We start from the raw sequence: 26435 nt of genomic DNA, 5'->3' as shown, positions 1-26435 counted from the left end.
CACATTTTTAGCAATTCTGTTTGATTGAGATATAATTCATCTGCTATAAAAAGTCATCCTTTTAACATGTACAATTGTCATTTTTAGTATATTCACAATATTGTACAATCTTCCCCACTATTTAACTCCAGAACATTTTTGTCACCCCCAAAATAAACCTGGATAGAGACTCATTAGCAGTCTCCACCCTCTCTCTACCCTAGCTCCTGGCAACCACTAATCTACTTTTTATTTCTACAGAATTGCCAATTCTGGGCATTCTATATAAATGGAATTATAAATATGTGCCCTTTTGTGTCTGGCTTCTTTCACTTAGCATGTTTTCAAGTCTCATCCATGTTACAGCATGTGTTGGTATTTCATTCCTTTTCCTAGGTGAATACTATTCCATTGTATCCATTCAGCAGCTGATGGACATGTGGGTTATTTCCACTTTGGGGCTATTATAAAGAAAGCTGCCATGAACATTCATGTAAGTTTTCATGTGAACATATGCTTGCAGTTCTCTTGGGTGTATACATAGGAGTGGAATTCCTGGGTCATGTGGTAACTCTATGTTTAACATTCTGAAGAACCACCAAAACTTTTTCCAAAGCAGGTATAGCATTTTACATTCCCATCAGCAACATATGAGTTCCAATTCCTCCACATCTTCACCAACAGCACTCGATATTGTTTGTCTTTTTTATTTCAGCTATCCTAGTGGGTGTGAAGTGATATCTTATTGTGGTTTTGATTTGCATTTCCCTAATGACTAAAGATGTTGAGCATCTTTTCATGTGATTACTGGCCATCTGTATGTCTTTTTTGGAGAAATGTCTGTTCAAATCCTTTGCTCATTTTTTAAATTGGGTTATTTTTGTCTTTAATGTTGAATTATAATAATTCCTTATATATTCTGGATGTCAGTCCCTTATCAGACATATGATTTGCAAATATTTTCTCCCATTCTTTGGTTGTCTTTTCACTTTCTTGACAGTGTCCTTTGAAGCACAAAAATTTTCATTTTAATGAAGTTCAATTTATCTATTTTTCTTCTGTTGTTTATGCTTTTGGTATCATAGCTGAAAAATGATTGCTTAATCCATGATCACAAAGATCTACCCCTATGTGTTTTCTATGAGTTTCATGGTTTTAGTTCTTAAAGTCTTTGATCCAGCATGAGTTTATTTTTATATATGATGTGGGAAGGGGTCCAACTTCATTCTTTTGCATGTGGATATCTAGTTGTCTTAGCACCATCTGCTGAAAAGACAATTCCCCATTGAACAGTGTTGGAACCTATGTAAAAAGTAAATTGACCATAAATGTATGGATTTATTTCTAGACTCTCAATTCCATTGATCTATATAGCTATACTTAGGCCAGTATCATATTGTCTTGAAATCAGAAAATGTGAGTCCTCTAACTTTTTTCTTCTTTATCAAGATTATTTTGGCTCTTCTGGGCATGGCTGCATTTTTAAATTATTTGATTAGTTTTTAAATTGTCTTTATTTGATTAGCTTGTTTATTTCATTTGTTTCTGACTTCCTAACCAGAATGTAAGCTCTATAAGGCAAAAGACCACAACTGGTTTTTTTTATCCCCATTTTGTACCCTCTGCAACTGTACAGGGCCTGAGTATAAACTCAGTGCGATTTACTGAGTACATGAATGAATGATTGGATATACAAGCTTTTATAGTGATAAATATTGGAAATAGCCTAAATATTAAAAAATAAGAACGTGTTTAAGTAAGTTATAATGCTTTAATGGATAGAATATTATGCAATCATTAAAAACCATGTCTTCTAGGGAATTCCCTGGCCATCCAGCAGTTAGGACTACCTTTCACTGCCAAGGGCCTAGGTTCAATCCCTGGTTGGGGAACTAAGATCCCACAAATCACACGGCGCAGCCAAAAAAAAAAAAAATGTCTTCTAATAATATTGAATAATTTGGAGAATCATTGAACCTGATCTCAATTTTTCATAAGTAAAAATAAAGGCTAAAAATCATCATGGAAATCTTAATAGCAGTTACTATGAAAAATTGTGATTACAGGTAAGTTTAATTTTCTTTATTCTTTTCTCTAGTTTCTACTTTTTCTGCAATTAGCATGTATTGCTTTCATAAGAGAAAGCTAAACATTATTAACTAGAAGCATCCATATTTAGTAAGGTTGTGTACAGACTTTTGGATTTGCAATAATGGTCAGTGAATCTCTTTTTAGGATTTTGTTGTTAGTGGCACCAACCCCTAGTGACTTGAATGGCTTCAGGTTCTATGGAGAACTGGCACATGTGATGAACTGTTCTCCAGGAAATCTGAATTAAATATGTGGGGCATAAAGTACACTATAAACGAGCTCCTGCCTGAGTCTCATCTCTGACTTGGTGAATCATCACTCAGCAGCCTGTGAGAACCCAAAGGCCCAGGGCAGGCTGTGAACTTCACCTCTTTCATCCAAATCCCCATTGGGTGACCCCAATGGTGAGCACATGTAAGGGCTACTATACCCACTATCAAATAGAGTTCAAATGTCATCAACTTATGGAATGTGTGGCAACTGTTTTCTTGTTTGTTTGTTTTTTAAATTTTTTTATTTGGCTGTGTAGGGTGTTAGCTGCGCCACTTGGGATCTTCATTGCAGCATTCGGGATCTTTCGTCACGGTGCACAGGCTCTTCATTGTGGCGTGCGGGCTTCTCTAGTTGCCGCGCATGGGCTCTAGAGAGTTGAGCTCAGTAGTTACAGTGCGTGGGCTTAGTTGCCCCATGGCATGTGGGATCTTAGTTCCCTGACCAGGGATCAAACTCACATCCCCTGCATTGGAAGGCGGATTCTTAACCACTGGAGCACCAGGGAAGTTCCTGTGTGGGGACTTTAAATTCAAGCAAAATTCTGTTCCAGAAATTTTAGGTTTGAAAAATCCTTTAGAACTGCTGAAGTTAGCTGTGGTCCAACTATCTTAGCAAGTCGATCACAAACTCTCGTGTTCAAGAACAACTTCTCTACAAATAACAAATGTTGGAGACACTGTGGAGAAAAGGGGATCCTCCTACACTGTTGATGGGAATGTAAAATGGTGCAGCCACTGTGGAAAACAGTATGGAGGTTCCTTTAAAAATTAAAAATAGAGTTGCCATATAATCTAGCAATCCCACTCATGGCATATATACAGAGAAAACTGTTAATTCAAAAAGACACATGCACCCCAATGTTCATAGCAGCACTATTTATAAACCAAGATATGGAAGTAACCTAAATGTCTGTCGACAGATGAATGGGTAAAGAAGAGGTGGTAAATATATATCTATATATAGATATAATGGAAATTTACTCAGCCATAAAAAAGAATGAAACAATGTCATTTGCAGCAACATGGATGGACCTAGAGATTATCATACTAAGTGAAGTAAATTGGAACGAAAAGGACAAATACTGTATGATATCATTTATATGTGGAATCTAAAATATGACACAAATGAACTTACTTATGAAACGGAAACAGACAGACATAGAAAACAAACTTATGGTTATCAAAGGGGAAAGGGAGTGGTGGAGGGAAAAATTAGGAGTTTGGGATTAGCAGATACCAACTTTTATATACAAAATAGATAAACAACAAAGTCCTATTGGATAGCACAAAGAACTATATTCAGTATCCTGTAATAAACCATACTGGAAAATAATATACGATATATATATGCATATGTTCATACATATATATATATGTATATGTTCATATATATATATATATATATATATATATATATATATATACCACTTTGCTGTACACCAGAAACTAACATTTAAATCAGCTATATTTCAATTTTTAAAAAAAGAGCACCTTCTCACAATTTTCAAGTCAACCATGCCCACTCTCCCACTTATATAACATGGCATGTTATTCTGTCTGGTATTGCTATGAAATAATTTCAGGTTCCAAAATGATTTGATTTAGTGATGCTAAAGTTAAGATTATTTGTTATGAATTAAGATTATTTAAAGTTAAGATTATTTGTTATTTATATATATAAATATATATATATATATATACATTTTTTTAAAGGAAGAAGGTTTACTGACTACAAAGAATTGACAGCATTTTCTGTAAGGTAATCAAATGAGTCATCACATTTGTACATGACGTTCTTCCAAATGAATGCAAAGATGTTATTGATAATGCTATTGATTGCCCAGAGAAAGGTTATATTTCAATAACAGAAAGGCAAGAGGACAGACCTTTTTCTTAGGCTTGCTCATTTTTCCAGACAGATATAAAACACCTTCTCTTCTCAGAGAGTATTTGGCATATGCTCTCTCTTGTGTATCAAATTAATTGCTTTGAGATTTCTCCTCCAGGGAGTGGAGCCTGGTGATAAGTGTTTTGCTGCTTTGGTCTACCTCCTCAAGGACTTTCTTAATCACTATGGATTTGGCCAGATCTTTGATTTGGTTTCCCACATTTCCAGATACATAATCTTTAGACTTGTAACCTTTGGACTCACAAGCCCCATCATCTCCACTGATGAGGAAACAGTAGGTCTCAATTTCTTTTTCCAGGTGGACTTTGATGTCCAGGAGCTACTCATACTCCTGTTTCTGGCCCTCGGTCTCCATCCTGACCTGGTGCAGCTGTTCCTCCAAGGGCCCCAATCTGAGCCTGGATCTGGGCCAGCTGCACACAGTAGTTGCCCTTGGTCTCTGTAAAGGAGCACTCCAGGGAGTGTTTCGTGGCTAGGAGAGACTAAAGTTCAATTTCCAGTGTTTGGGCTGAGGTGGTGGCTCCCATATCCTCATACATCTGCTGTTGCAGTGAAGCGCTGTTTTCATTGAACCAGGCCTCGGCATCCCTGCGGTTCTGCTTGGCCAGGGCTTCCTACTCAGCCTGTATGTTGTTCAGCAGAACCATGAGGTCCACACCGGGCTGTACATATTTGAGAAAAGGAAAACTCTAGATTTCATCAATTAATTTGCCTAATCTACTTTATATGGGATTTTGTATCCTTAAAGTTATATATCTATAAGATTTCCTCTAAAAATAGCCTGGAGTTTATTGAAATGTTACTGTCCACACAAGAAGAATGGGCCATACTTAACAGCACTAATTTTGCCAATATCATAGATTCTTTTTCATTTAAAAGTTCATGGACATAAACTAATCAATGGTGGCAGAAGTCAGAATAGTGGGTACTCTTGGATGGGTCCTGACTGTCTGGGGCATGAGGAAGACTGGGAGGACCTGGGAATATGCTTTTGGTCTTTGTCAGGTACTTGTGTGGGTGTGATGTATTTGTATATATATGGTGCTCTTTGAGCTGAACATTCAAGGTTGCATGGTCTACTATGTAGTCAACAAAAAGAATAAAAGATCATTGCTTTTAAGAAAACCCTTGGGCTTTCCTGGTGGCGCAGTGGTTAAGAATCCTCCTGTCAGTGCAGGGGACATGGGTTCAAGCCCTGGTCTGGAAAGATCCCACATGCCATGGAGCAACTAAGCCCATGCACCACAACTACTGAGCCTGTGCTCTAGAGCCCTCAAGCCACAACTGCTGAGCCCACAGGCCACAACTACTGAAGCCTGTGTGCCTAGAGCCCGTGCTCGCAACAAAGAGAAGCCACCTCAATAAGAAGCCCGCACACCACAACAAAGAGTAGCCCCGACTCGCTGCAACTAGAGAAAGCCCGCACACAGCAACGAAGACCCAACGCAGCCAAAAATAAGTTAATTTTTTTAAAAAATTAAATTTATTTATTTATTTATTTTTGGCTGCGTTGGGTCTTCGTTTCTGTGCGAAGACTTTCTCTAGTTGCGGCGAGTGGGAGCCACTCTTCGTCGTGGTGCATGGGCCTCTCACTGCCATGGCCTCTCTTGTTGCGGAGGACAGGCTCCAGATGTGCAGGCTCGGTAGTTGTGGCTCATGGGGCCAGTTGCTCCGCGGCATGTGGGATCTTCCCAGACCAGGGCTTGAACCCATGTCCCCTGTATTGCCAGGCAGATTCTCAACCACTGCGCCACCAGGGAAGCCCCTAAATTAATTAATTTTTTTAAAAACTTAAAAAAAAAAAGAAAGCCCTCAAAGTCATTTTATTTTTAATACTCAACTTTTTCTGATGAATCATGTATGTTCATTGTACAAAAATTTGGAAAACACAAACAAGCATCAAAAGATGAAAATCATTTCTAATCAACCCACCAGAATAACTTGGCTTTATAATAAATGTTGTTTGAAGCCCTGTAACAGCTCAGTTTCTGTTCCCTGGCTTATAGGGCAGCTGTCAAGCTCTTTATCAGAACCTATCAACTTCAACACTGACACTGGAAGCTATGGCCGCATAGACACCACACACCCACAATGCAACCTGTTTCCAGCATCCATGCTGTTTCTTCCCAGCAGCAAAAACCAGTTGGCTGGTTTTCAAAACCAGTTACTGGCAATTACCTTGTTATTCACCCTCCATAACAAAACCCATGCTGTTCATACTGCAGCCCCAAAGAAAATTTGCAGAAGCTGCAAAGCTGAGAACCCAAAATAGGCACCAGGAAGACCAAGCAATCACTTCCCAGCTTTCATCCCATCGAGTCTCAGTCTCACGTCCACCTCAGTGGCATCGAGAGCAGTGCTGCACCATCACATCCATCTCCTGGAATGGATTCACATGTTAGGAAGTTGAGCTGACACAGAGTTGGAGTTATAATCTTGTGATATGACAGTATGCTTTCTTGAGTAAAGCAAATGAATAATCAATCTCTTTGACTGAAGACAGAGGTCATCCCTGACTCATGGAACTTTGGAGAGGTGAGCTCCAGATTCAATAATAGGGACACAGATGGCTCAAATAGCAAATTTTCAGGAAGCTTCTGTCACCTGCCAGGCACTGTGCCAGTTGCCCTACTAATGTTCATTCACTGCACTCCTCCTGACTACTCTATAAGACGATGCTGTAGTCACCCCCATTTCAGATAAGGGACTCGAGTCTCAGATGTACCTCTTCCTGATAGGCATCACCCTGTGGAAGGGAAGATTAAGAGTTAAGTCGAGTTGTCACATGTCCAGAGAACCCGGGGTACCTGCTGTTAAGAGTAAAGCCAGAAAAGTGTCTCCGGTGCAGTGGCACAAAGGTCACATGACGTGGAGAGGTAGATGCCGCAGATCAGTCTTGTGGGAATAAATGGGTTGGATGTTGAGAGAGGTAACAGCCCACTTTCAGTTTCCCTATTTCCTTTATCAGATTCTTTTCAGCTCCCTTACAGGGAAGAAATTAGCCATTTGGTTCCATAGGAACCCTATGTCTTAACGTTTCCTTAGCTAGTGCTACAATTCTCTTTTAATCTTTCATCTCACAGGGAAAATTATTAATACAAATGCCATATAGGCTTTCATCAAAAGAGCCAAGATGTCATTGTAAATGTTAGCTGGTGGCGTGTGTCATCCATCTCATTTACGATGAGGAAGCTGAGTCAGAGAGAGGAAGTATGACGGGTTTGGTTAAAAGTAAATCACTGTGCTTCATTTCATCTGAAAATCACAGAAATGCAATAGGCCACATCTGCTATTCAAAGTCAAAGAAAAAGATGGAAGAAATATTCCCAAAATACATATTGGTATTACAGCTAAAGTCCTGTTCTAGTTCATGTGTAAAGGAGGCAAAGCTGACCAGCCCTCTTTATCCTGTGGAGTGTGTCTCCATTCACCACTCTCATCCTCACTCTGACACTGAACTAGCTGCTTGGTCTCAGAAGATACATTCTCTCACCTTGACCTTTCGTTTTCTTCACCTCCCACCATCTGAAAAAATAAATTAAATGATTATTGGACAAGATGGCCTCTGAGGTCTGCTTAGCTTCTCTCTGTGTAGCTGAACCCCTTGTAGGCCTAGTGCCAACAGCCACCTTCTTAGCCCAACCAGCCTTCTTCTGTGGGCCCACTCACAGGGCCTTGAGCCCCAGTCTCAGTACTGGGCCTCCGTTTAATTGCACCAGACTATATCTGGATTCCTGGCTTTGCATTCCACTCCTTGCCACACTCCCTTTGCCTGGAGCCTACCTCACTGTCCTGGCTCTTAGGGAGTTGCCGCCAGCCCAGGGTCTGGACTCTAACAACTGAGAACAAGGCCAAGCTGTCTCGGAAGCCTTGTCAGGGCTACAGGATCTGTTGAAATAACCCCTTCTACATTCCTAGGATTGGTAACTTGTATCTTCTCTCTTTTGATCTTTGTCAGTCTTGCTGGGTTTATTCATTTTATTGATTTTTTTCAAAGAAACAGATTTTTGTTTTATTGACTTTTTTCTATTGATTTTGTTTTTCATTACATTGATTTTGCTTTTATCTTTGTTATTTTCTTATGGCTGCTTGCTTTGGCTTTATTTTGTTCTTTTTTAGTGTCGAGCTAGATACTTGGATTATTGGTTGGAGAACTTTTTTCCAATGTAAGCATTTGTGGCTATATATTTCCCTCTTGGCACTATTCTAGCTGCGTCCCACATATTTTGATATGATGTAGTTTCATTTTCATTCAATTCTATGTATTTTAAAATTTCCTTTGAAATTTGTCCTTTGTCCCATGGATTATTTATAGGCATGTGGCTTAATTTCCAAGTGTTTGGATATTTTCCTGCTGTCCTTCCTTATTGCTTTCTAATTTGAATCCATTGTGGTCAGAGAACATAATCTGTATGATTCCAATTATTTTAAACTTGGTTAGATTTGCTTATTTTATGGCTTGAGGAATGATCTGTCTTGGTAGATGTTCCATGGGCACTTGATAAGAATGTTTATTCTGCTGTGGTTTCATGGAGGACTCTATGGATGTCTACTAGATTCTGTGGTTGATTATGATGTTCAGCTTTGGATATCCTTGATAATTTTAAGCACAGTAACCTATCAATTGCTCAGACTGGGCTGTGGAAATCTCCATCTATAATTATGGATATATACAAGCATTTCTGTACTCATTTCTACTATAAGAATTAGTTCATATTACACACACGTTGCACCATGCTCTTCTCAGCCAGAGATGCCTCTTTTCCAATAAACCATAATAAAATTCTAACTCACTGTTTTAAATGTCTGTATGTTACTGCATGGTTTTGAATGCATCAGAACTTATAGCACCACTCTATTGCGGGACATTCACTTTGTTCTGTGGGTGGCATTATTCCCACTGATGATTCCACTGGCCTTCTTAATTGCAATTCTGAGTTTTGATGACAAAGGCTGATGGTTGGAAGTTCTCAATTGTTGAGTGGCCTATAGTAGGAGGGTGGGAGGGCAGAGGTGGGTTTACACTGAGCCTTTAGATAAAAGGAAGTGTGACTCTGAAAATCATCTGCTTGTAGATTATAACAAATAAGCTATAAAGAAAACCCTATCATCCTTTCTTGAAAAAAGGAGCAGCTGTATCTTAGACAAAGATGAATTTATCTCTGTCATGTAGGCATATGAACTAAGGTCCAAATTATTCTCAGGACACAACAAAACTCTACAAACAGAATATACACCAACCCAAGCAATTCCACCAAATTCTTTACATGAGCAAAATCTCTTAAATGTACTTTACAAACTAAGACGTAAACAGATAAGAGAATCCAGGATATCGTGAGATCAGGACTGTTGACTGAGTGAGAAATGTTTAGCTTGGAGAGGAGAAAGTGAGGGAAATATACCTCCAGCTCCCAGCATCATGGAGGGAGGTTGCCTAGTGTAATCCAAAAAGGACCAGGAATGGACTGGTTCCCCCATGGAACAGGCAGCATCCTGACTCCAAGGGGCTACAGCCCCTGTTACTGACAAATGGCAGCCAACATCTCAGCGTCCCTCTGACTGTGGCCAGTCTGCAGTGGAATGTCTTCCCCCCACCCCCGCAACCGCCCCGTCAAATGCCATGCCCACTCCCACCTCCAAAGTGTCTCTCACTCTGTTTCTCCTGTTTGAACATCGTCCATCCCTCCACCTACCCAGATCTGGACAATCTTTCAGGACCCAGAAAAAAAATCCCACACCCTCTGAGAAGCCTTTCTTGATAACTCCAGCCACCACCAATCTCTCACCATGCCATTAGCACCTTATTAAACATGATATTTTTTTCTTTCTTTTTAAAACGGAGCAGCTTTTCCTCCTCAATTGGATCACAGGTCCCTTTCGGAAAATCACCCTGTACCTCTTTCACAATCTACAATACCTTCCACAGGACAAGGCAAGTGACTGAGCCCTCAAAAAGTACTTGTGGATACTCATTTTCCCTCATTCTTTTTCATAAATCCACGTGCTTTAATTAAAGGTGGGGGCATGTGGAAGTGTGCAGGAGTTTAGCTTTCTGTTTTGAAACGTCGTGGTGACATTTGGCTATACAATAATTTACCTTAATAATGCTTATTCATGGCTATCATTAAAGTTGATTCTCTTACTGAAACCCTTCTATAATTAGCTTTAAAGACAAAGAGCAATAAAGACAAAATTCATGGGTCTGCTAATAGGCTTCTCATCTATGGAACAGCCTGTAAAGACTTTGGGTGGGCTGTGTCATACATGCCAGTTCATGGAAAGAACAATCATCAAGGGATTTTTAAACAGAATGGAGTTCAAAATGTGCCTCTCTGAAGTTACATTCTTAATCACCAACCATATATAAATAGGCCCACAGGTCACCCTCCTCACCAGTCTCTTTTGTTCTGTCACATTCCCCAGTGTCCTACAGTCACCTTGATTCCTCCTTCTTCACATGTTAAGTGTTTATCACTGGCTCTTTCCCCAGGGAAGTTTTGGGAAGAGCCAGCTGACCTCCTTTTCCACAATTCATGGCCTTCTATCACACATCTGTAAAGCCCCCTCTGGAGAATGATTTCCTTGAAAGCAGGGACCATTTAATTCATCTTGGGTTCTCAGGAGCCCCAGCAATAGGCATCCAGTAGGTTCCCACTTAGCATGGATTGAGTCAATGAACACAAAGACAAACCCACAGGGCTATGGAGATCCTAAGAAGTGATCATTAACTCTGCCTCATACACTCTGCTGCTGAGTCTTGAAAGCTAACAGAGAGTTATTTCAGACCAAGATAGAGTGAACAGAAAGGGCCCAGAGCAGGAGAATTTGAGCTAAGGCCAGAGTTGCAACTGGTTTGGGGAAAACAAGCTGTTTCATGTGGCTGAAATACTGGTGGTTGAGGGGCAAAAGATGAAGCTCAAGAGCTAAACTGAAGCCAAACCAGGAAAGTTTGTGTGTCATAATAAGGCATTTGGATTGACTTCTACAAGCAAAGGCAAGCAACAGAGAACTTTTCATTAGAAAGATGAGAGATATTTATTTTACAAAGGTAAATGATTCACCACATTAATAGAAAAAGGGTGAAAAATATATATTTATCTCAAATGCTGAAAACTAATTTGGACGTTCATTTGGAAAACTAGGGTTATAGGAAATGTTTATTAACTTGTAAAAGTGTATATAATAGTAAATGTCCTCCTTTATAATAAGTACAGAAGACTGACTTTGTAGCCAGAAGTGAAAAAGTCACCTTCAATAAATGGATAAAGAAGATGTGACACATATATACAATGGAATATTACTCAGCCATAAAAAGAAATGAAATTGAGTTATCTGTAGTGAGGTGGGTGGACCTAGAGTCTGTCATACAGAGAGTGAAGTAAGTCAGAAAGAGAAAAACAAATTCTGTATGCTAACACATATATATGGAGTCTAAAAAAAAAAATGGTTCTGAAGAACCTAGGGGCAGGAAAGGAATAAAGACACAGACGTAGAGAACGTACTTAAGGACACAGACGTAGAGAACAGACTTAAGCACACAGGGAGGGGGAAGGGCAAGCTGGGACAAAGTGAGAGAGTGGCATGGACATATATACACTACCAAATGTAAAATAGATAGCTAGTGGGAAGCAGCTGCATAGCACAGGGAGATCAGCTCGGTGCTTTGTGTCCACCTAGAGGGGTGAGATAGGGAAGGTGGGAGGGAGATGCAAGAGGGAGGAGATATGGGGATATGTGTATATGTATAGCTGATTCACTTTTTTATAAAGCAGAAACTAACACACCATTGTAAAACAATTATACTCCAATAAAGATGTTTTTAAAAAAATTAAAAATAAAAAAGTCACCTTCACCAATAGAATTGATTACTGTACTCTAGGTCCCATGAATGTAATAAGAAAAGAAAAGGTTAATATTAGCTAAAACTTATTGTACACACAGGCAAAAATATTTGCCCAAATGGAAAGATTCATGTAGAAGAATGTTCATTATTTTACAATCTGTGATAAACTGGAAACTATCTACATGTCTAACAATAGGGAACTGACTGAATACGTATTAGCACCTCCTTGTATATGAATATTAAGCAAATGCCAAAAAGAATGAAGCAGAATTATAGGTACTAATATTGAAAGATTTCCAAAGCATATTAAATGAAAAGAGCAAGTCACAGAACTATGTATGTAGAATACTTTGCTTTGTGAAACAGAAAGGAAAAAGAAAAGATAAAAGAAAGGAAGAAAAATAAGTGTGTATGTGTGTGTCTGGAAATATAAATAACAAACAGGTGATGGTGATTACCTCTGAGAGGAAGAAAATTAGAAGGGAAAGCAGCTGAAGGGAAACTTTGAAACATCTAAGTAAGACTATATTATATTTTTTAGCCAATTTAAAAAGAAGAGTCTTTCCCAAAGGAATCATCTGAAGACCAGTTAGTTTATTGTAATAATCACAGAAAGAAATGGTGAAGGCATGAATCAGGACAAAAGGAAGGGGAAAGATTTGAAACCCTGTTGAGCAGAAATGATAGTTTAGTGACTGAAAAGATGTAATAAGTTTAAGAAAAGGAGGTATTCAAGGATGGCGATGAGGTCTCGAGTCTGGGAAGCAGGTGAGCAGTGACACCATTAACTGAGGAACAGAATGTAGGTGGGAAAGGTCATGAATTCAGTTTGAGACCTGTTTCATTTAAGAGGCCATGAAACAGTGGATGGGTATGTTGCATGGTCAGTAAGAAATACAGACCTGAGCCCAATGTATGCCACTGCCCTTTGACACATGACACTGGTCCAAGCCCTCTTCACCCCTCCTAATTGTCTCCGAACTGCCTCTACTTTCATTTCTGCCTTTCCAATCTGTTCTCCCCACAGAAGATAGAATAATCTTTCAGAAAATCTCCAGTGGTTTCCCACTGCACTTGCCTGGTGCTGGGCCACCTCCTAGGTACCCTCCCCCTGACTCAATACACTAATTACATTGGATACTGTCAGTTTCTATCTCCTCCTCCTAGAATGCAGCAAACATACATGCACACACACACTCACGCACAAAAACACCTGCACACCAATCCCGTCCATTTTCCTGGGTATCTAGGGCTCCACTTCTGTATCACCTCCTCAGAGAAGTCAATCTTGATTTCTGTATCCTCACTACCAATGTGATCTCCTGGTATTTTCTCTCATCTGTCTCTACTACTGACACTGAAAGAGCAGGAAGCATGCTTATTTAATCACCTCTTTATCCCCAACTCTTAGGACAGGGCTACCCCAGAATGGCAATTCAATAAACACTAGTTGAATGAAATAATTGATTAGTATATTGATGGAGGAATAAATTAATAAGTAGAGGGTAAGTCTGTTCACAAATAATCAGAAATAAGAAAAAATAAAGACGAACCTGCACAGCAGATGCTGGGAGTCTGGGAGAAAGGTTGTGAGGTGACAGCACCAGGTGAAAAGGAGTTTTTGATTTTATAATTAGGGGATCACCAAGGAACCTTTTCCAGACACTGTCTGCGGATCGGGAGAAGCCAATTGTCTCATGTTGGTGTAAATAAGGTGAGAGAAAGTGAAATGAGGAAGGAGGGGGTGGGAGAGGGAAGAAGGGATGCTTGGAGGGGAAGCTGTTTTAGGTACAAGAAGCCTAAGGATGAGGTCCACAAAAATAAGTTATATTTTTTTAAAGGTAATACTCAAAACTCATCACTTGCTAATCATTGTGTGACATGTTACTATCGTCCACACCCTTGAAGTTAAGACTCTGCAAAGCTGTGTTACTGCACATCCTTTCCCACCTCCCAGTGGCAGCAGGGTATAACTATTTATACCACAGGAACTGGCAAACCCTATAAATCATGACTTTTTAGTTCACAAAGCCAGGTGTTAACGTTTCCCCGCATAGCCCTGCCCTGGGAGCCTTAACCAACAGATAGCACAGGAATGAGGGTTGGGGCAGGGGGAGGTGGGGGGGTATTTGCAATAAAAGGACAGGAGTTTGTGGGCCACACTGGAACATCAGAATCCCCTCTCCTGGCCATCATTTGATGACTTTTATTTTCTTCTCCCACGTGAGTAAATAAGTCTCTCTGCAAACAAGGTTATTATCTATTACAGGAGTTGCTACTTCCAGCGAAAAAATCACAACTCAGTCCTTTAGATCATGCAGCCACCACCGCCTCACAAATAACCATCCATAAAATAGCAGTGTCTCCAGCTCAGGGACCAGGAGGAGAGTCTGGAGGGGGGCAGTCCTGAAGGAGTGAGACCAGTGGGACCAGTGAACTTGTTACGACCTCCAATGATGACGTTAGGTGTGACACCATCATTCATCAGGTGCAGGAGGCCGTTCCAGCCTCCATTCTGGACAAGTATACAAACCACAGACACACACTATTACCACTGGTCCTATAAAGACCTATTTCACAGCTCTTCTGGTGAGTAGAGGTCATAGTTCAACTGTCTCGTATTCCAGGACCTTAGTTTGAGGGTTAGGCTTGAGGAATTTTTAAAGGTGTCTCCATTTGGTGCCCACAGAAATGGTAAAGGAACCTGAGACTCTTCCAGGCGGGTTATTTTGTCATTTCTTACTCTCATCTCCATTCTTCCAGAGAATATGAATCTCCTTAAGTGTTTGAGTCAGCTAGTGGCCACTCTAGATGAGACTCCAAAAGTTTGTGTACAGCCTGTGATGGTAAATTTCACGTGTTAACTTGGCTGGGCCACTGGGTGCCCAGATACATGATCAAACATGATTCTGGGGGCTTCCCTGGTGGTGCAGTGGTTGAAAATCTGCCTGCTAATGCAGGGGACACGGGTTCGAGCCCTGATCTGGGAAGATCCCACATGCCGCGGAGCAACTGGGCTCGTGAGCCACAACTACTGAGCCTGCATGTCCGGAGCCTGTCCTCCACAACAAGAGAGGCCGCGATAGTGAGAGGCCCTCGCACCGCGATGAAGAGTGGCCCCCACTTGCCACAACTAGAGAAAGCTCTCGCACAGAAACAAAGACCTAACACAGCAAAAATAAATAAATTAATTAATAAGAACAAGTCACCGAGACCTGCAATTAAAAAAAAAAAAAACGATGATTCTGGGTGTTTCCGTGAGGGTATTTTTGGATGACTTTAGTATTCAAATGGATGGACAGACTGAGTAAAGCAGACTGCCCTCCCTAATGTGGGTGGGCCTCATCGAATCAACTGAAGGCCTGAAGAGAACAAAAACTGACCCTCCTGGGAAAAGAGGGAATTCCTCCTACCTGATGGCCTTCAAGCTGGGATAATGGCTTCTTCCTGCCTTTGGACTCAAACTGAAACACTGGCTCTTCCTGGGTCTCAAGCCTGCTGACTCACCCTGCAGACTTCTCAGCCTCCATAATCACATGCACCAATGCCTCATCACAAATCTCCTTCTATATATATGCACATCCTATTGGTCCTCTTTCTCTGGAGACCCTGGACTAATCCACTACTATAAAAACAGTTTGGGAGAAAACCTGTTCCAAAAAGGATCATCTGGTTGCTACAGGAGAACCCACCGGGGCCAGGAGGTAGGGTAGTCCAGGGGAGCCTGAGCAGGGTGGGTGTGGAGGTACAGCTCCCACCCCATCCCCTGGGGGTGTCCATCAGAGGCATCTCCTGAATCCCAATGTCATCACCTCTGAAGGAGAAATCACAGAGGCTGGCCCACCTCCTCTGCTTCGGGGACCACAAAGTCGAATGCAGGGATGTTCCAGGGCCTGTGACCCTGACCGCGCTCTGCCAGACTTGGAACCGCTATTAAGCCTAATCCTGCAACTTACTCATCAGAACCTTGAGTTCTCTCAGTGCTGATGTGGGAACCCCCCCAGCTCTGTAGGATTCAGGAAGCGGGGGAGGGGTGTTGATGGCTGTGAGCTGACACCTGTAGAAGCTGGCTACCGGGTACCTTTTAGATCATTTCTCTTTTTTTTAATGTTGATATATTTTGTATGTTGTATGTATGTTTGAAAATTTCCACAGCAAATGTCTACATTTTATAAAGAAAAGTTTACAAAAGAACCAGGTGAGTGACATCACAAGAGTGACATCTCTGCTGCCAGCAAGAGAAGGTGGCTGTTCAGTCTCTGCCTTTCGAGTCCATGACCGTGTTTCTCTGGGGGCCCTGGGGCCCATCTGAAGACAAGTCCCAGCCTCTGGAGGCTGCCTTTCTCTGCCTGTCCCTCTCATCATTCCTGTCTTTTAGAAATAATTCAGTGTTGGCGGAAGCAGGCTGTGGGGACTTCTGCTTGAACAGGCCTGTGCTCAGGAAGATCAGAGGGTCCAAACTGAGGTCCGGAGGGAAAGGAAGTGAGATGGACGTGCCAAATCCTAGGAGGTAAAGGGCTCTTCAGGATCCAACATGGTGCAGCCCACTGGTCCCAGCAGGACCGAGATGCGTGCATACCCTGCATCCACCTTCAGGAGGACTGATGTGTCGTGAAAGGGGCTGGCTCTTCCACACAAAGAACACTCAAAACAGTTATGTTTTCATTGTTTTCTCCCAAGAGGTAAAAGCATTGTTACTCCCTCTTTGGGGGAAAGCATAAGGGACCCCGATTTTATAGTGTTTCTGCTGAAAACCAGGCTAGGGCTAGTTTTCCATCAACAGAACTAGAACTGTGTTGTGGTTTTTCAAGATGTTTTTAAACAGGTTTCTATATGGGCAAATAGTATTAGAAATGCTGAATATTTGCAAAGCAAAAAGCAATAGGATTGAACCTTGTCTGTTGGTCCCTCTAGAATGCCAAACAATTATATTTAATTGTCAGAAGGATCCCAGCAGAGAGCACTACTGGTGGGAAGTTGGGTGAAAGTCAAGTTCCACTGAGTTTGCAGGTTTGATACAAGTTTAAATTCTTAAAATTTAGAAAGAAATCTTTGCTGCTTTTTCTGCCCATTCAATAGACAGAAGTGAGGAAATGCTCTTCTGAGGGGCCTTCACTTTAGGAAAACTACACATTTCAAATGACACACTAGGATGGCTACAAGTCTAAAGTAAGCAGCCAGCGTTGGGAATTCCCTGGTGGTCCAGTGGTTAAAACTCCACGTTTCCACTGCAGGAGGCGCTGGTTCGATCCCTGGTGAGGGAAGTAAGATCCCACATGCTGTGGCCAATAAATAAATAAATAAATAGATAGATAGATAAATAAATAAAAATAATAATAAATAAAGTAAGCAGTGTCGTAACAACAAGCTCTTTGAACATTCTTTCTCAGAAAGCCTTGGCTTTGAGGGGTTTCAGATATTCTGATGCCACTGGGCATCAGGAACACCAGTGATAAGGTGAGGCTCCAGTCCCTCAGCTCTCTCTTCTCTGCAGCTTCTCTCCCGGCATCTAGGTTTCTCTACAGCTTCCGCAGGAGATGAGATCATGGCTAGAAACCCAGATCTCCGCTGGAAGGTGGTAGAACTTGCCAGACCTCTCTTGTCGAGAGGCAAGGCAAGTCTGAGCCCAGAATCTGAGGGCCAAAGACCATGGATGCCCTGAGCTGCCATCATCTGCCAAGCAAGAGCAGAGGCTGATCCGAAGCTGAGGCACCGCACAGAGTCAAGAGGATGCAAGGGGATGCCAGCTCCCCAAGAAGAGCAGCAACTGTTCCTCTCCTCCCAGGCGTATCAGGGGTGCCCATGGCACCTTCTGCCCACCAAGGTGAAGAGCACAGCATTGCCTGAACCATGGAAACTCAGTCTTTGGTATGGCATCTTGCTGGAATCCAGTGGTTCTCATGGAGATTCCTGGCCCCCCCACCCTCCAAGTTTAACTAGTGTTGTTCTGTTTGTTTTAGGGAAACCTCGCCAATCCTAGTGCTGGGAGGCACAGACTGACACACAGCAGCATGCCACCCTGGTGGGGGGGAGGGAAGAGGCAAAACCACATGGGGACAGAATGATTTGTTGTTTCTTTACCTCAACTGAAAATCAATACTTATGAATTTGCAGGACCAAAAGCAACTTGTAAGATTATTGTATGATTGCACACCCACACACACACACACCCCACGGTCAGCGTCCATCCTGTTGTGCACTTACACACACACACACACAGAGTTAACATCTACCTACTCAGTAGGCCATTCTTACACTTAATGCCTCTCACCATAAAGACATTCTTTATCCACTGCATATTGTAGATTTCTTATGCTAAAATTCTAATTTTTTTCTTGTCCTTTACCCAGGAAATATGCACAACTGATCATTTCTTTCCATTTCATATGAAACTATCTTATTTCTTTTTTTTAATAACATCTTTATTGGAGTATAATTGCTTTACAATGGTGTGTTAATTTCTGCTGTATAACAAAGTGAATCAGCTCTACGTATACATATAATCCCCATATCCCCTCCCTCTTGCATCTCCCTCCCTATCCCACCCCTCTAGGTAGACAGGAAGCACCAAGCTGATCTCCCTGTGCTATGCAGCTGCTTCCCACTAGCTACCTATTTTACATTTGGTAGTGTATATATGTCCATGCCACTCTCTCACTTCGCCCCAGCTTACCCTACCCCCTTCCTGTGTCCTCAAGTCCATTCTCTACATATGTCTTTACCCCTGTCCGGCCCCTAGGTTCTTCAGAACCATTTTTTTCTTTAGATTCCATATATGTGTGTTAGCATATGGTATTTGTTTTTCTCTTTCTGACTTACTTCACTCTGTATGACAGACTCTAGATCCATCAACCTCACTACAAATAAGTCAATTTCATGAAACCATCTTATTTCTAAATTAAGTAATTCCATTTAACTTAATTTGTCCTTGGGTATTTTCATTTAAAATGCTGAATCCTCATTGTGCTTCTCTCTGAACCCCACAGAACTTTCTGGGCAGCAGCACCATGGGGTCTGGCCCTTGCCCGGAGAAGCACACCCTGATACAGTGGTGCAGCCCAGAAGCCCCGTTCTTCCAGATGCATGAGGTGCAGGAGCAAGGAACTGCCCCAGCCATGACACCGCCTCCTCCCCCATGCCACAGGAGCCTGGCTGAGCTTGTGCTCAGCCCACCCTCTACTTCCTGCGGCCCCATGTAAAGGTCCAGAGAGGCGGGCTGACCTCTTGAGCTCCACACTCTGAGGTGGCCAAGTGGATCTGGGGTCCCAGTGTCCAGGTGTCCCCCAGACCCTCCACATCCAGGCCACGTCCCTGCTGGGAGACACGACAACCAAGCAAGGGGCTGCAGGCTTCACAAACCCTTCAGGATGAGCCTGTTGGCTGGAAAGCCAGCCTCTTACATGTTTTACATGTTTGCTGCCCAAATGTCCCATTACCACTACTTTGCTTCATGATATTTATCATGTATTCCCCAAAAGCATGACATATATTCAAAGACAGAACCGAGTGGTAGCGTAGAAGAGCAAGAAGTCTACTCTTTGTGAGATTAAAGTTTCATCAAAAGCTTATCTTTTGGAATTATTTTCTCTTAAACATGAATATAAAAGCAATGAATGAAATAATCAGGTATTTCTGGAAATAAAACATTTACTATTTTCTAACGACCCTGTCCAAAGTCATTACAAGTTGTATGTGTGTGTGTGTGTGTGTGTGTGTGTGGTGTATGTGTGATGTGGTGTGTGTGTGTGTGTATATGTGGGGGGACAGGGTATATGTGTGTGTGTGTGTGTGTATGTATATATGTGGTGTGTGTGTGTGTATATGTTGGGGGATAGGGTATGTATGTGTATGTGTGTGTGTGTGGTATATGTGGGGAGGTGGGCTATGTATGTGTGCATGTGTGGTGTATGTGTGATGTAGTGTATATGTGCACACACACATTTAATGCATCTATTATACTTGTGTCACATAAAAAAAGAGATGTCCAGATCAAATTAGTAATTTTGTCTATTAATCTCAAGTTTCTTAAACTGTTTTTCAAACGATTTAGACAATTTACATGTAAGTCACCCATTTATGAGATTTTTCAACAATTTTAAGAAAAAAATCAACTTTTAAAGTTGTATTCTACATCAAGGAACAATTTTTTAATCTAAAATTAAAGCAAAATTCAATCAGTCTCACCATAATGATATATCATGGCTATACTTGAAATAGCTTTGTTGATGACAGTTTAATATGACCTTAGCTCACAGTTATCATAAGAGCACAATGTTAAGAAAAAAAAAGTTTAGATATTTTTGCTAAGAAAAAGATTTAAAATATTTTTAAAGACAGTGAAAAAACTACCAACTGAGAATAAATTTTAGAGTACAGTTAATAAAGACCAACTAGGGCTTCCCTGGTGGCACAGTGGTTGAGAGTCCGCCTGCCGATGCAGGGGACACGGGTTCGTGCCCTGGTCCAGGAGGATCCCACATGCCGCGGAGCGGCTGGGCCTGTGAGCCATGACCGCTGAGCCTGTGCGTCCAGAGCCTGTGCTCCGCAACAGGAGAGGCCACAACGGTGAGAGGTACGCGTACCGCAAAAAATAAATAAATAAATAAATAATAAAGATCATCTATAAAAAGCAATAGAACATTTATAAATAAAATGAATAATTTATACCACCGTAAATATCATCAGATTTGCAAATGGGGGAAACAAAATATTTTTAAAGAGCTCTTGTAAAATCAAGACTTCATTCCAAAAGAAAACCAATCCTGCATACCAGGAAATAATTCAGTAGTTCTCTGTTAAAATCTCCTGTAAACAGCTCGTATCATAGAGCTATTATCAGTAAAGATATAACACTCTTTGCAGACCAAAACCTCAGCTGTCTGAGGGAAGCATCACGGGATTTATGGACACATAACCTACTTTCTCACTGTGTTGCTGGTGATCAGCGAACACTTGGGCCTATTGATTCTTGCCATGGGCACTCAGGTCAGTCCTAAATGTGGTAACTTTTATCCTGTTTTGAGTCTGTGGCGTGATGTGCTGTAAAGAGAGCCCTTCTTTTGGGTAACCCCCCCCCAGGGCTGCCAGCTAGCCCAGGTACCTCCCACACAGTATTGCCTTCCACTGCTGGGGGGCGGGAAGTGTCAAGGCTGAACCTCAAGACCACGCTTGTCTTCAAATGGCTACTCCATCTCAGCCAGTGCCTGTTTTTAAGAACTGACTCCCAACTGTTCATGTCTATCTTCCCTTCCTAAACTGTTCTCTCTGTGAATCTGCAGGTGGAACACCCAAATAGCGCCTTCGGGACCTGCTAAAGACGCTTATCAGCCCCCATGGGCACTCAGGCTCCTTGCCAGCTTGGACTTTGCCGGCAATAGAATTTGAAAGTGGGCAGCAGCGTAATCAACACTTGTCTGTATTTCTCTAGGCCTTTCAAGTTCAAATTTAAAATAGTTTTTAAATAGGGTTGTAATGAAAATATTCATTGCTCTTTGCTGTTACGATGCTCCTTTTCTGTCTATAAAGGGCATATTTTCTTGTTCTTTCCCTTTTGTGTCACCAAAAGAAAAAACCCAGTGTCAGGCATACTTAGGCAGGTACAAAGGTGCTGCCAGTGGGGTCTCCTGATGTAAATAAATACAAACCTGGAGGCTGCCTGGACTCTTCCTTATCTGCATACCCTCATGCTGCTATTAAAAGCAGACTCAAGTGATGGCATGAAGGACGAATTAAACATGCTCTGAGCTTGGAATTCTACTGCTGCTCAGGTACTTCTATTTATAAATTTTAAATCCTTCATTAATTAATATTACAACCTGCTGTTCAAATAGTTCGATGTTTCCTAATTGATCAAAACCAGCCAGACCTCGGGATTTTACAATTTCCACTTTCATGTAAGTAGATTACGTTAAAATATTTTTGAAGAATAAATCTGTGTGCAATATCTTAATATTGTCTGTAGGTAGGTATTTCTATGAGGCAAGAAATCTATAATTATACAGCAGATGAATCTTCCAGGAAACTGGAAAACATTTGGGGGGTTTTCCTTAATTTAGAAATACATTTAAATCAAAGAGAATAAGACGTTCTTTCCCAAACCCTAAGCCTTTAGATTTTGCAGCTGACTTACAGGCATGTTATAAAGATTGCCCCTTTCTATCTACCAGAGATCTTTTAAAGTAAGGATACCAATAAAACTATTTACAAGTCAGCAAATAATACCAAATTAAGTTTTTTACAGTTTTGTGATTTTTCAAGAGAATAAGTTCATGGTTCTAAATTCAACATGGGCAATTCAGAAATGTGTACCAACAGAGGGCCACGTGATATTGTGAATCAAACGTGCACAGAAGAAATTGTCCTTTAGTGTCTGGTCTCCTTTGCTGTGTGATTTCAAACTTCTCCAGGGAAGCCTGAGCGTCCTATGTTGCCGCCATTCAACACTGAAGATGGGCCAGACCACAGCAAGGGGCACTGACCGGGCCGTGCTATATGCCCCCAGGTCACTACAGTCTCATGGCACAACAATGAGACCTGAAATTCAGAAGGCTCTGGGCAGACCCAGCCTTCTGCCTATTTGAGTGTTGCTGCTACTGCTGCGGGGTGTGTCACAACCTAATGGCCCAGCAGAACAGACTAGTTTTAGTTGCTCATCGTTCTTCAGCCACAACTGACATTTAGAACTGGATGTCTGCCTTCATCCTTCAAAAAGCAAGAGTAAAGCCCTAAGCAAAGTGAATGATTTCTTTTTTATAAGGAAAACTTTAAAGGCATAAGTTTGAAAATTCTCCCTCCATTTGGAAACTACCCTCCATGTGCAACATGACACGTATAAAAAGCTTTGCCAACATCCATCTATTTCAAACGTAGGCTGTTTTTTTCTTTAGATAGCAATTATACTAATATGCCACGTAATACACTCTGGCATCACCTCTTCACCCCAGAGTTGTCAGGGATTTTTGTTTGGTTTTGTTTTTTTCTTTTTGTTTTTGGCTCCTGGTTATATAATTTAAAGAAGAAATACAAGAAGAATATTCTTTTATAATAAACTCAACCTGCTGTGCATACTTTATGCTGATCTTTATCCCTTTTGTAAAATATATTATTAATCCATTTTCAGAAGTTAAGAATGAAGATGAAATTAAAAAGCAGCTTCAAAAGGAGAAAAGGCCCCTGTTTAATACTAATGATCATATTCCTTTGTCGGTACTTTTTAGATAGTTAAAGATAATCCACAAAGTTAATTGTTTCCTTTAATATTTGGTTCAAAATTACCAAGATACAACATTTTCCCTGGGGATGTGATCTGTAGAATTTTTAAACTGGATCTGTAGCCAGTATGTATTGACTAGATGGCCTGCAGGTTTCTCAATGGGGTTGACGACACTAGAGACAGAGTTTGAGTCTCATTTCTTTTTAAACAAAAAGCCATGCCTTGGAGTGACCGGTCTGAAATAGTGTAGTTTTGACCCCTTCCCCCTGTCTGTAGGTTATCTGCCCAGCTGGAGAGCGCTGTGGTGGCTCTCTACTGCCCGGCAGCCAGGAGGACATGATGAGCATGTGGCAGGCCGGTTGAATGCGGCTGAGTATTTGTTCTTTAAATATCATAGAATACTTGCATAAGGGAAGAATTTTGTGGACTACATCCGGCGTGATTGTATAATTCCTTGTGTTGGAGGAAAAAAATCTCCTTTCCAGCCTGTGGCTCAGCTCTCTTTAGCCTATTTAAATGGATGACTACAGTCCCCAAGGAAAAACAGTCCCAAATTCTCCTTCTGCTGCTGTTAACCAACACAGTTAGGTATGGAATGAAAGGCAGACACTAAAGCTGGGTAAGAAAGTACGACCCATCTGGTATAAAGCAAGGACAGCACTTGGCCTGCACTGAAAGGAGCTGGAAATTCTTGCTGTGGCAGAAATGAAACCACCTACCCTGCCGCCTGGGGCAAACACAGCAGAAGTAGTGACACCACCTGCCTTTCTCATCGCAGGGGCTGCCCAGTTCCTCCAAGTATGTTCACTGTACCCTAGGTAGGCCTGATGCACAGTTTCCAAGGATAGTGGTCCATGCGGAGAGGGGTACTGGCCGGACACATGGCAAAGCGAGGTGGCAAAGGCATGCCAAAAGGAGCGGAGCCAAGGGAAACCAGGACAGAGTGAGGTCACCGATTTCAAACCGTCTCCCAATGGATGCGCAACGGGCGCTTTTGCTGTGCCGGGTCGCCGCAGCCAGGCGAGCTGACTGCGAAGGAGTGACCTCCCGGCCTCCAAGGCGACCCACTGTGCCGGACGCCCCTTCGCCCGGGCTTTCCCACCCGGCAGCCCGCGCCCGCACCCACCTTGACGACGTAGGTGACTCCGGCCCCCAGCACCTGGTCGCTAGCGTGCGGGGCGCGGGGCGGCGGCTCTTCGCCTGGTCGGCCCTTCCTGGCGGCGCGCATGGCCGGGGCGCGGGGGCCGGGGGGCGCGCTGCCGTCCGGGGCGGCCAGGCTGGGCGCGCTGCAGCTGCCCGAGAGCCGCGCTCCCGCCCGCTCCCTGGCCGCCGACAGGCCGCGGAGGCCCGAGCTGGAGAGTTTCAGGTGGGACACCTTGTGGAGCAGGTGGCCCAGGCTGCCCGGTCCATCGTCGGGCGCCCTGCGCAGCGCGTCTCCGGACACCAGGTAGGGGGCCGCCGCCGGGGCCGCGCGCGCCGCCGAGACCTTGCCACCGCCGCTCACCGACAGGTTGTGCAGAAGGTCATCGACCGATGTCACCGAGTCATTCCTGAAGCGATTGTACTTGGTGCGTGGAAGCATGCCCCTCCGTGGGCTCGCCGCATCCGCCCGGGCGCTGCAGGTGCCGGCCCCGGCGCGGGCTGCCGCGCATAGCAGGCGAGCCGTGGTCCCCGGGGCGGGACGGAGCGGCCGGGACAGCCGGCTGGGGGGCGCGAGCAGCGGCGCCGGTCTACCACCGCTAACACCCCGCACGGCCGTGGCCGCGCAGCCCCGGCCCCGGACTCGGCTGCTGAGGGCGGCACGTTTGCTTTGCAAAAGTCATAGTTTCCTCTGATGAGCGCCCAGCTGCTTGGGGCTGCTCACAGCAAAAGCATGACTCACTCCGAGAGGAGACCCTTCTCAACAAAGGCTCGGTGAGCACTGCAAATCACTTCCTGTAGCAAAAAAAAAAAAAAAAAAAAAAGTAAGAAAAAAAGAAGAAAAAAACCACATACACCCACTGACAGCACACTAGAGCCAATCAATTCTCAAATTTCCTTTCTCTACCTTCCCAGATATTTCCTTCCAACCTTTGGATTTTCACCTCCCCATCCCCCGACCCCCCTCAGTATTTGTGCCAGAGGTAAATCCAGTTCCTTCAGATGATCAGATGAACTTTCTGAAACCCATTATTCTATGCTAGGTTTTTTTTTTTTCTTCCCTGTTCAGCCCATCTGTGTGAGCCTGGAAAAGTGTCTGACGGCGCAGCGTTAAAATGTGACGAAGGATTTTTAAGAATAAGATCTTCAGCGGATCCTCATGAATTCTGATTTGGAAAGCAGCAGGAATTGTTAAATAGCCAAAAAAAAAAAAAAAAAAAAAAAGGAAGAAGAAGAAGAAGGGGAAATATTCACTCCCAGGTGAACATAAAATACCAATTTCCAGGGTACTTTTTCTTTTCAAATCAACAGAGCAGCCATGACAAGTGCCTTTGTGGCAATGCAGTTCCTCAAAAAAAAAAAAAAAAAAAAAAAAAAATCTGCATAGGAACTTCTGCCCAGAGCCAGTGAGGGTCTCTTCCCTGCTAATTTACAACAGTCTTTCTCAGCCAGGGTTAAGTTGAAAACCTACTTCCGAAAAAGAAGAGTGCTTCTTTGATGAATGGCAACAAGCTCCAGAAATCCATTCCAAAAAGGGGGCTGTGCTTGAAGCTTTATTCCAACTGAATGTGCTCAAGCTCTGGAAAAATGCCTAAAAACACTACAAATACATTTCAATATCCCTTTAGTTGCTGCTTGCAACCCTGCAATAAGGACGGAAAAAAAAATGCAGCTGCTCTCATTACACATCAAATCCGCAGAAAAATGCCTTATCTTCAGGAGTCAGACACGGGCTGCAAGTGAAAAACACAGGCCTCCTTCCTGTCAGGCAGAACAGAGCATTGCCCCCCGCCACCCCCAGAAGGTCTACGGAGGCGCAAACCCACTGACCCCTGTCACCATGGGCTCTGCCGGTCTTCATTGTCTACTGAGAGAAGCTGCCGACACAGTGAAAACGCTCCCTGTCCAAGTTTCCCGGCTACTTCTGTGCAAAAAATGAATTTACCTCTAGCATGTTATCAGGTCACCCTGAGTCTTCTCACACCCACG

The 26435-nt window shown here is 42.7% G+C and overlaps 1 protein-coding gene and 1 pseudogene across 1 annotated transcript in view; both read right to left on the bottom strand.

The window, feature by feature from the left end:
- Positions 1 to 24888, bottom strand: part of SHC3 (SHC adaptor protein 3) — a 150891-nt gene extending 126003 nt beyond the window's left edge. The window contains exon 1 of the mRNA XM_065879112.1: positions 24433 to 24888. Coding sequence (XP_065735184.1) covers positions 24433 to 24888 — 456 coding nt within the window. The remainder of the gene's footprint in view (positions 1 to 24432) is intronic.
- LOC136124455 (keratin, type I cytoskeletal 25-like) lies at positions 4322 to 13328 on the bottom strand (annotated as a pseudogene).
- Positions 24889 to 26435: the final 1547 nt, after the last annotated feature.

The sequence above is a fragment of the Phocoena phocoena genome, chromosome 6 (assembly GCF_963924675.1).
Source record: "Phocoena phocoena chromosome 6, mPhoPho1.1, whole genome shotgun sequence".
Classification (NCBI taxonomy): Eukaryota; Metazoa; Chordata; class Mammalia; order Artiodactyla; family Phocoenidae; genus Phocoena; species Phocoena phocoena.
Note: the sequence above shows the minus strand (reverse complement) of the source record. Positions and strands in the feature narration are given on the sequence as shown.